Raw genomic sequence first — 11,248 nt, 5'->3', positions numbered from 1 at the left:
CTCATTTAGAATAGTTTTGTTTAGTACATATTTGCAAGGGGATTAATTCAATTGAGTTTCAGTCAAGTGTGAGATGAAACTAATTCAGGCTTTCAATTGAGTCTCGACTCAATGCAATATCATAGTTACCTCACGCATGAATTCTATCCTGCGGGACCTGCGAGCCCGCATGAGAGCATCTTTTTATCAGTTTAAGATGTTTCACGGTATTTAATGTGTTAATGTGTGCCAACAGGAAAAGAGAAAACAAAGAGAAGAAAAACAAAAATAAAATTAAAAAAAAAAAAAAAAAAAAAAATTAAAAAAAAAAAAAAAAAAATTAAAAAAAAAAAAAAAAAAATTAAAAAAAAAAAAAAAAAAATTAAAAAAAAAAAAAAAAAAATTAAAAAAAAAAAAAAAAAAATTAAAAAAAAAAAAAAAAAAATTAAAAAAAAAAAAAAAAAAATTAAAAAAAAAAAAAAAAAAATTAAAAAAAAAAAAAAAAAAATTAAAAAAAAAAAAAAAAAAATTAAAAAAAAAAAAAAAAAAATTAAAAAAAAAAAAAAAAAAATTAAAAAAAAAAAAAAAAAAAAAGAAGTAAAGGTTGCAGGCCTACTGCAGAGGCCTGCAACAGCGGGCGCGTGCATTGAATGTGCGCGCAACGCGCACATTCTCAGTTGTTTGTTTATATTAAAATAATAAGCGGGGCATATTATGAACTCCATCTTGGAGAAAATAAAAACCAACTAAAAACTACCCTTCACACTAACAAAGAACCATCTTGAATTATTTAGGCTGACAATATCCAAGTTTTATCCATTGATGTAGATGTTCCGAGGCTATTTAAACTTGCATAATCTTTGGGAGACATTCTATTGAGTGCACGATGAAACTAATCTAAACAGTCAATCAACTCTTAGTTGAGTGTAAGATGAAACTAATTCAAGTGTTCAATCAAGCATTCAAGCCTCAAATGGACTCTATCAAGGAGCAAAACGAATTAAGTATTGATTATACATCATCAAGAGACAAGATGTCCAACTTAGCCCTCGTTGGACCCCATGTCCCCATTAAGAGACAATTCTCCCAACAAAATGACCGAAATCAGGTGTGATTTGGTGATTAGTTAATTCAATCATGTCTAATATATCCAAAAATAAAATAGTAGATAAATGGACAAAATGAAATATTTAGAACAAATTATTAGCCACAAAATATATTCCCAATGAATAGTAGAAGAAGTGGAACATAACTCTTGTATATAAAAGTAATGAATTTAATTTTTACCACGAAATCTTCAAGCAAACGCATACTAGTGACAATTTTTAAAATTTTGACTAGTCAAACAGACAGGGCACTATGGTTGACAAATGCATACATATGCTACCCACGAAGCTACTATCCCACTTTCTGCTTTTTGTCCCCAGAGATTTTGGCCATAATCTCTCCGCTTACTTCAATTAAAAGGTTTGCAAGATTATATGGCCTAAGGTTCTCCAAAGCAATTGTATTCAAGTGTGGAACATGACTAATTCATCACTTTGTTGGTAAATTCAAACTCGTATATTGTGACTGCCAGTCAAAAAAGAAAGTTATTAACCTTTACTTTGGATTGGTTGCCAACTGAGTTGTGTTTCGAAGGCACAGATTTCTACTAATCAGATGAACAATGTGTTGTTAACAATCAGTATATTTTTGTATGACTTATGATATGTGTGGTATTACTATTTATATTCATTTTCTACTCGTCAAGTATATGAAATGGATAACACCAAATTGTACAAAATTTGATTTTAAATAAAAATAATGTAAGTTGCATTACTTAAAATTTGTCCCATGCCTCCTTGAGGTCAGGTCGTTGTGTAATCTTTTAGATGCATGCAATGAACTATTGAGTTATGAAGAAAAAAAAAAAGAGAAGTGAATTATCTTGATAATATCATATATCATTTAATATAATCATGACCAAGGGCTGAATGTGTGTTGATTCATTGCTAAGTGAACTTTTGAATATTATAGTGGATGACATTTCTAAGGTTTCTATGATGACAAGATGATGTGTTTTGTCGAATTTCTACCCTCCTATAGTCCTATTGATGAAAAATTATGTCCAATTTCTACCCACCCCACCTCAAAAGCCATTCATGAAGTTTGAGCTTTAACTAGTAAATAAAAGTAGGTGTACTAAGCATATAGAGCCTTCAAGACATGGCTCGTTTCACCAAAAGTGAGCCCCTACCACCCATCTGATCTCTTCTGCAACCCAACCATCAGTCAAAGCATATATATACTTATAAGTTAAATTTTTTTTTTTTTAATCTTTCTTTCAAAAGGTTGAATTCCCAAACCCCAAGGGCCCGGCAGAGCATCTGGGAGGCTAGACTTTTACTTACTGCGTACAAGGAGCCTTCCTTACTTTGAGAGGTTGCTCCTGCACTGTCGCTAGTGAGACTCAATCTCTTATTTTTCTTCACAAACTTCACCTCTGTGATCAACCGTGTTGTCCATATGGGCTGTTTTTTTTTTTGTTTTTTTTTTTTTTTAAATCTTAATCTTATGGATAGGAACATGGTGAGGGTTCCCATACAAATGGCTACATCAACTCCTAGCTTAAACTAAATTAGATCATGGAAGAAATAATGGCTTCAATTCACTGTATAATTGCACTTTTTGCCACATTTGAACCATTTTCTAGCTTCTTGTTTGTCACTTTCCAACTGTTATACCAAAATCTCTCAACAATTACGCATACAGTACAGCTTTGCTGCAACACCACACCACACCAGGCCATTTAATATGCTTCACCTACTTCTCAACTAAGTTGTGTGCATTGAATTACCCAGACTGCAGATTTATGATGCAGCACAGAGAAATGGTGGCCTGCGCCCCATCTATCTAGCTCTTATCATAAATTCAGAGTGTGATCAAGTGTTTGTGTGGCACCTATCAATATATTATTATGCAAAATAATAATATATATAGTAAACATCCATGAATACTACAAGTTGGATAGATAGATAAAGCTGAAAATATTACAGTGTATAAAAAGAGGAAACTAAATGATGTTGTGGTGTATGTATTCTTAAAGCCAATTCATCTAACTGTCATTTGCCCAGAGCATCACCATTGGTTTAACTTTTGTTGGGTTTTTTGTGAGGTTTTTCTTAGGTGGAGCGGAAAGGAGAGATGGGAATTTTATTGCTAATTGAGTTTTTTATTGAGCACTTTTTGGGGAAACCTAAAAAATAATAATAATGGTTCTGTTGTGTGTTACAGGCACCAACGCTATCTAGTGAGCGCATGCACTGCAAACGCCCGCTAAGAGCGTGCACATGCAATGCAAACACCTTCTAAGAGCGTGCGCGTGCATTGCAAACGCCTGCTAAGAACGTGTGCATGCACGGCAAACGCCTGCTTTATGTTTTTTTTTTTTTTTTTTTTAATAATCATTCACTCTCCCTCTTCCATCATATTCGGACAAAGATCTAAAAAATAACTCAAACTAATAATCTTGCTCTTAGTTTTTGGGAAGTTGGGGTAGATGGGGTTGGGTAGTTAGAAAAAACTACGAGAGTAAAAAGAAAAATAAATGTAAGTGTTCAAAAATATCTTGTAAGTATTCTTAGGCGGGGATAACACATTTTTCTATCTTTTTTTTTTTTTTTTTTTTTTTAAATCATCGCATTCCTTTACACCATTATATTTTTCTGACAATTCATAAGTTGTTAACGTGTGTGATCATGAATTTTGCCTTGAAAGTTTTGCAGGCAAGAGTTCAAGTATTGACAATAGAAGATGTGTTATTCTTCACCCATCAACAAAAAAGTACGTATTTCATATTATAGCCAATATAATCAAGAGAAGATTAAACTAACTTTGGGTGGATTGGAATAAAATCCATTATGAGGTTTGTGGGGTCATCAAAATAGGCATGCACAGTTTTGAAGAGAATTCCACCAACATTCAACTATTTTTTATTTTAAAGGAATATATATATAATATATAATGATATCAATGTAAATCATAGTTTATACACAATTGATACATGTGGGGTATTTAAAATTCATTATTAGTGTTATTTTGTTATTTAATATAATTGTTTTTTCTTCAATATATATGTTTGAGAATATAATGAGAGTGATAAGCTAAGGTTCGAATCTAAACCTACAACCGATAAAGAGGTATAATTTGTTACCGAATTGCACAATGAACCCTCAATGGATAGGGTTACACTCATTTACCCATTCTTGAATCCAAATCCAAATTCATTTAGAATTACCCAACCCAAATGAATATTACTCAGACATGTTCCAAGCCAGTTTGACATCACCACAAGATACCCTAAATTTGCTTAATAGGCTTCCAATCAGATCACTTCTATTCAAATAAGTGACATATATGATATATTATATTATTTTGTCCACTTGATGATGTCGTTCCTATAACACCAAAAATAATTTTGATTCCCATTTTTTTTAAAAAAAAAGTTTGATGCGTGTGAATTGTATCATAATTGAAGCATTGATTTTGTCTATGGCAAGATTGTGATATAACAATACAAGAAGTGTGAAAAAAAATTAAAAGGGTTGGTGCTTGAATCTCACACGTCCCGTCAACGTGTGCGGTGGATTTCTGAGCGCAACACGTGGAAGTCTCTTTTTGTGGGTGACGCGGAGATTCGAACTCATGATCTTTTGCATGGCTCTGATATCAAATTAAATCATGTGCTCCATCTCAACTAAAAGCTTAAGCTGATAGTTGGACTGCACATATTATATTTATGCTCACAGCTTGTAGCTCTAAAATTAGAGTTTTTTTTGTTGGAGGCATGCAATGAGAGCACTCAACAAATGCCATAATTTGGAGTACCCCACACCCCACCCCACTCTCATAGGCATCTATATAGCTCCACAATCTCCGCAGTGTTATTCACTGCTGCACTAATAGAAAAAAATAGAGAGAGAGATTATTGATGGGAGAAAAGTGGATGACCAAACTTAAGGACAAAGTATAATTAAAGCCGTATAATGTTGTTCTTTTTCTATGATGGACCTCAAAGTGTTGGGGATGGCCTTCTCCTAGATAGGCATCAGCAAATTATGAAGAGATTGAGGAAAAGACAAGTGATGTTCGAGTGCCTAGGAAACATCCTTCCAACACAAGAGCCTTCCCTTTGCTTGGAATTGATATCATCATATATCCTTGTTGGGAAACTTCATTCATGAATTAGATAGTCTATCTCCTGGTACCACGTTACTTTACAAGAAAATTTAACTATCAAACTAATTATGTTGAGATTGTCCCGTGTTGACGATATTTGCTTATATATGCGGTAATGTTTAGGCACGGTTCCATGAGAAATGTAGAGGATATAAATGGCCTTCGTGTACCTCACTCTTGTCTTAAATGAGGTCCTTTTTTTTTGGGAGTATGGTAGGGGTAGTATGCCAATATGAGCTTAATGAGGTACAACAATTTAAAGTTCATTAAGCTTCTTTTTTTTTTTGGGTCCAGGGTTCGACCAATCAACACCATAGAATTTTCTTATTTTATATTCATTTTAAATTATTGTTGGGAGAATGGTAAAATTCGAGTGGTTAGAATGGTGATGAATGAAGTTACGTTAAAATAGTAGTATTGACAATAATATATTGCTCTCATTAGACCCCTAAATTGTGGTGTGCTAAATGGGAAAAATTACCATTAGAGCATACGTATTACTCCAAACGCATCTAGCCATCCTTTTAAATGCTCACTTTTAATTGTAAGACATCATTTTAGTTTTCAGTCATGTAATAACATACAAACAAAACATACAAACAAACATAAAGATAGAAATATGATAACTTAGCTTACAATATAATATACCGTTCTTAATACTCTCCTTTTTCGTGTAGCTACTCTTCCCAAATTATTAACAAAAAATTCAGTAAGGTACAATTTGATGTTACACACTACAATAATAATTAATTTTTTTTTTAAAAAAAAAAATGAAAATCTTATAGGCATATAGTAATGTACAATTACTTGAAGTAATAGACTACTAAAGATAGTCTCTTAATTTCACCCACACCTAAAGCAACACAAATACAAAAAGATATATATAGAGACTATAGTAGTATGTATATAGCTCTATATAAAGGTGGAAAGATTTATCACTTCACAACACTTCCCACTATACACCAACCCCTCTCTCTCTCCTTCCATGGCTTCCCTCAACCAAATCATCTTCTTCTTCTTCCTCCTCACTCTCTTATCCTCCCTGCAAATTCATGCAAGAGACAGCCAATTCTTCAACAAAATAATCCCTAACAATGACAACAATAGCAGCAGCAAAGAGCAATCTACAACTGTGAATCCTCTACAAAAAGAACCAAGTTTCGCCCCGGAGAATGAAACCGGCGGCTATGGCCTCTACGGCCATGAATCCGGCCAGCTTCCGCCGTCCGCCACCGCCGTCAACAACCATGCAGAGGAGGAAGAAGTTCCTTACAAGAAATACCTTCCCAAGAACTATAACCCTGTTGCCTACGTCACTGTCCCGGAGGACAACAATAATGATGATGACGCTAAGTTCATGGCCGCCGCCGCCGACAACCGCGGATTCTACAACGGCGACAAGGAGTTCGCCGCCGCCGGAGAATCAAGAATGCCCGAGGACACCAGGTTCATGGATAAGGAGTTCACCACCTCCGGCGATAACCGCCGGGATTTTTACAACGGCGCCGGAGAATCAAGAATGCCCGGCGGCGACACAAGATTCATGGAAAACGAGTTCTCCCCCTCCGGCGCCGGCGCCGATAACCGCCGGGATTTTTACAACGGCGCCGGAGAATCAAGAATGCCCCAAAACACAAGATTCATGGACAAGGAGTTCACCACCTACGGCACCGCCGATAACCGCCGGGATTTTTACAACGGCGCCGGAGAATCAAGAATGCCCGACGACACAAGATTCATGGAAAACGAGTTCACCCCCTCCTCCGCCGCCGACAACCGCCGTTACTACAACGGCCCCGCCGGCAACAACAACTACAACAACAACCCCCAAGATGATAAATTCATGCAGAGTGGCTTCAACACTGACAACAACTACTACAACAACCAAGAAGAAAACTTCTTCCCCACCACCTCCGGCGGCGGCGCCGGCAACAACCGCTACAACTACAACAACGGCGGCGCCGGCGCCGGCAACAACCGCTACAACAACAACAACAACGGCGGCGGCGGCAACAACCGCTACAACAACGGCGGCGCCGGAAACAGGTTTGAGCAGCAAGGGATGAGCGACACAAGATTCTTGGAGAATGGGAGGTATTACTACGATGTGAACACAGAGAAGTACGCCACCCACCCATACATGAATTCAAGAAACCAGTTCAACAACAACAATGGATTCAAAAACAATTTCATGGAGAACAACTACCAGAATATGGAGGAGTTCCAGGACCAAGAAGACATTCCCTGAGATTCCTTAACATTTTTCTTTTCCACAAAGTTAAAAGATCATGTGACAGAGTCCCAAAATCTATCTGCAAATTAAACACACGACTGGGTGTTTGATGGTGTGTTAAATTATGGTTGTTTAGGGGGGAATGTGTTGATGATGATTAAGCTATAGATTTGTTCATAGGTTATCTCCTGTCTCTATAGTTATATATTGTGTGTGAATGAGACCATGAAACTATGGTTTTCTGTCAGCTGGTCTAGACCAAATCTATTCAACTCCACAGATGATATGATGTTACAAAACTTGTTTAGTACTAATATATCCATAATTATTAAATCCACTTGTATTATGGAAATCATGCTGATTTGTACTCGTCCACATTGCTGATTAATAAAATAAAAGAGAACATAATATGACTTTATAAGTTTACGTGTTAGACTAACTAATTTGTTGAATTTAATTTTTTAGTGTGATTTGACACATGTGCATTATAACTCAGTTAAGTTTATTGGACATTAACAATTTGCCCAGCACGTACACTGCTAACTATTAGTACCTTAAGAATTTTGAATTTTTCAATTTAGAATTCTTTCATTGCTTGCTAGGGTAATTCTAAATGTTCTCTTTATTTTAAGTTTGCATATTTTTGAATTCCTTACTTTAATCTACCAAATTAAAGATTTATGCTTGCTAAAGTGGTGTGTTTAATTATGATGCTTTATTACTTTATCAAAGAAATTTAAAGACACCTACCAAAAAGTGAAATATTGATTTTGAGTAGTATAATAATATAAAAACTTAGGATTGCCATTATACTTATTTTTCACTCTTCACTCTATTTGTTTTTATTATCCGTTAATATTTTTTTTTTTACTATGATTATGTGTACTAGGTAAACATCATTCCTGTGTAATAGTAAGAAACTACATAAAAAAGGTAAACTATATTAGAAAGGCTCAGATCAGATCCTATACGACAGATTTGAGCGATGGGTGTTAAGTGTTGACAAAAACGAGACTCGTAACTTTTTAGAATGAGAATCATTCTTTATTCACTCCCCACCCTTTCTGGTGCATATATGTGCATTTACTACATGTTCTTGTTGGCTCACAGATTGACAAGTGTGTTGTTTTCTTGGGACCCAACTCTACCAAAATATTGACACCAAAGGGGAACATTGAGAAAGACAATTATCAAATTCTTTGTGGCCCCCCAACCCCCATATTCTTCTTTGCTTTACAATTTTCTTTGGTAAAATAAAGTGTTCAAAACTTGTTTCTTTTTCTTTTTCATCATTTCATCCTCCTTCTTCTTCTTCTTTTTTTTTTTTGGAGGGAATGGAAGACTGGTTAATTTTTGCCACAATCTCCTCCACATATATCTAACTTATACTAAAAAAATTGAATCCATATTAAAAAAAAAAAAAAATACTCTGTAGTATTTTTCATCCTTATATTTATTCAAAATAACAATTTAAGTATCTCAATTATTGACCATTTGATTTTTACAAGGTGACAGTTTTGGTCCCTCTTTTCATGAGGTGGTAGTTTAATTTTGACGATTTTGAATTCCTCAACTTATTAATAGTGACTTTAATGATACAAAATTGCAAGTTACAGTTTTATTCTTATATTAACTAACAGACTCCACACATGACAGAGATTAACCATCTCCGTTAGTAAGGGGCTAAACCTGCCATCTATAAAAAAAATTAAAGGGTTAATAATGTTCAAATCAATAATTGAAGAACTAAATGATTATTTCGTATGAGTACTATGAATAATTAATATAAATAGTTGTAACATTTATGATTCATTAAGGAGATCAAGTCCTTTTGCAAATATATAGTAGTTATAAATGAACTTAAAAGTTATAGGTAATTGATGTGATATTCATTGAAAAAAAAAAGTAAATGATTTAAAACAAAACTTAATTGGTATACTTAATAGGGCTTAGAGGTTGACACACTAACTGTCCATATAATGTAGGATGGCACATTATATTGTCACTATATTTATTTATGGAAGCTCAGGTGTGGGGGTTGGGGTGGATGGTTTGATTGGTGTACATTACAAAGAGTTGGTTAACCACTCTTGAAGAAATGGCATATCTAGGCGATAGGACCAAGAAGTTATTAATTGATATGTGTTTGAAAAATATAACGATTTTAATTTCTCAATTGTTGACGTGAGCATAATTTATTGATCGTTCAAAAATTTACAAGGGTTTTGACGATTTTGATTATTTAATCTTTTTTTTTTTTGAAAAGATTTAGAATTGTTAATGTGACATGCTTAAAAGTCTCCGTTGATTTCTTTTGTCCACCCGTGTTTGTCACTTGTGCGAATCAAACTTAGGTTCTCTCCAAATTCTCTCACTTACCACTTGAGCTACCATATTGGGTTAAAAAAGTCTCCGTTGATAAGACACCAAAACTGCCACCTTAAAAAAATTGATGATCAATAATTCTGACCTAGATAATTGAGTGACTATTGGATATTAACAAAAATCAAACTCTTTGACTTTTTGGTACGAAAGTAATTCTTTATCCACTCGGACCACTTCTTTCGGGGATTGAGTGACTATTGGATATTGACAAAAATCAAACTCTTTGACTTTTTGGTACGAAAGTAATGCTTTATCCACTCGACCATTTCTTTCGAGGTAATATTTTAAAAGGGTATGTTTGGTGGTGGGGTAGTAAGCGATGGTGGTCATATTACAATGTAGTATCTGTTCATAGCTACTTTGCCTCCACTGAGGCTCGAAGCCACTCCCATCATCCATGTGGGAGTGTAAATCGGGACACCGAGTGCCACTAGACCACAAGGTCTTTGGCGATGGTTGGAGTAATTTGTTGCTCCACTGCTGCAAACTGAAAATGACTTTCCTAAAAAAAAGGGAAGTCATTTTTCTAAACATCACCTCTATTTTTCATTGATCACACCCCTATTTTCCATTGACTTCCATTTCCCCCTCTAGCCAAACACTGGAAACCTAGAAAATGATTTTCCAGGTTTCCAAGCGCACCCTTAGATTAGTTGGAGTTTGATGCATGCGGATATTGTATATCGAGAGATCACTATCCATAGTATCAACAAAACTAACTTCACATCTTCACCAAATAAAAGATTCTACTAAAATTTTCCGGTTGAAAATATTGGTGCAGTGCAATGCCAATACGTGTATTGAAGACTTGAAAATGAAAACAAAAATATTTATTTTTTAAAAAAGAAAAAAGAAAAAAACAGTGGAGCATGCAAGAATATAACTGCCCCTTGTACCACAGCCCATTTGCAGCTAAAAATAATTAATGTTGTAGGGCAAGTAGTTGCTGTTTGACAGGTGCAGTTCCTTAGCTGGTCTTGGTAGGTTATGTTAGAGGAGGATAAGGATACTAATATTCATCCAATTTTAGGTTCCAATGGTCCAACCTAGTTAACAACCTAGCTTATTAACTATACGTTTTGTTATGTAGCCATGTGGAGAGTTGTTTGTGAGAGCTAATAATGTTGTTTGGGAAGTGCGTGTTTCAAAATTTTGTTATAAATACCCTTTTAAAATCATGTTTTAAAGTGTATTACTCAACGATATTTATTTTTTAGATGAGGAGATAAAACTACAACCACTACCTGAGAGTGTGCATTGAGTAAACTCGATCCGTTTATGTGTAATAGTCCACAAACCACAACTGAGAGATAAATCGTACTAAAAAATTCATTTGCGAGGGGCTCAACCGAGAACATGCTGACACACTCAAAGATATTTTTGGCTCAACCAGTAGAGGAGAACAAAGATAAATAGCAAAGTTCATCCAAA

General features: G+C 34.9%; 1 protein-coding gene across 1 annotated transcript; it reads left to right on the top strand.

Annotated features, from left to right (window-relative positions):
• Nucleotides 1–6,121: 6,121 nt before the first annotated feature.
• LOC115997926 (protein E6-like) lies at nt 6,122–7,784 on the top strand. Its single transcript, XM_031237350.1, has 2 exons — nt 6,122–7,164; nt 7,240–7,784. The coding sequence occupies exons 1-2, from the start codon at nt 6,185–6,187 to the stop codon at nt 7,445–7,447; spliced, it is 1,188 nt and encodes a 395-aa protein (XP_031093210.1). The 5' UTR covers nt 6,122–6,184; the 3' UTR covers nt 7,448–7,784.
• Nucleotides 7,785–11,248: the final 3,464 nt, after the last annotated feature.

The sequence above is a fragment of the Ipomoea triloba genome, chromosome 1 (genome assembly GCF_003576645.1).
Source record: "Ipomoea triloba cultivar NCNSP0323 chromosome 1, ASM357664v1".
Classification (NCBI taxonomy): Eukaryota; Viridiplantae; Streptophyta; class Magnoliopsida; order Solanales; family Convolvulaceae; genus Ipomoea; species Ipomoea triloba.
Note: the sequence above shows the minus strand (reverse complement) of the source record. Positions and strands in the feature narration are given on the sequence as shown.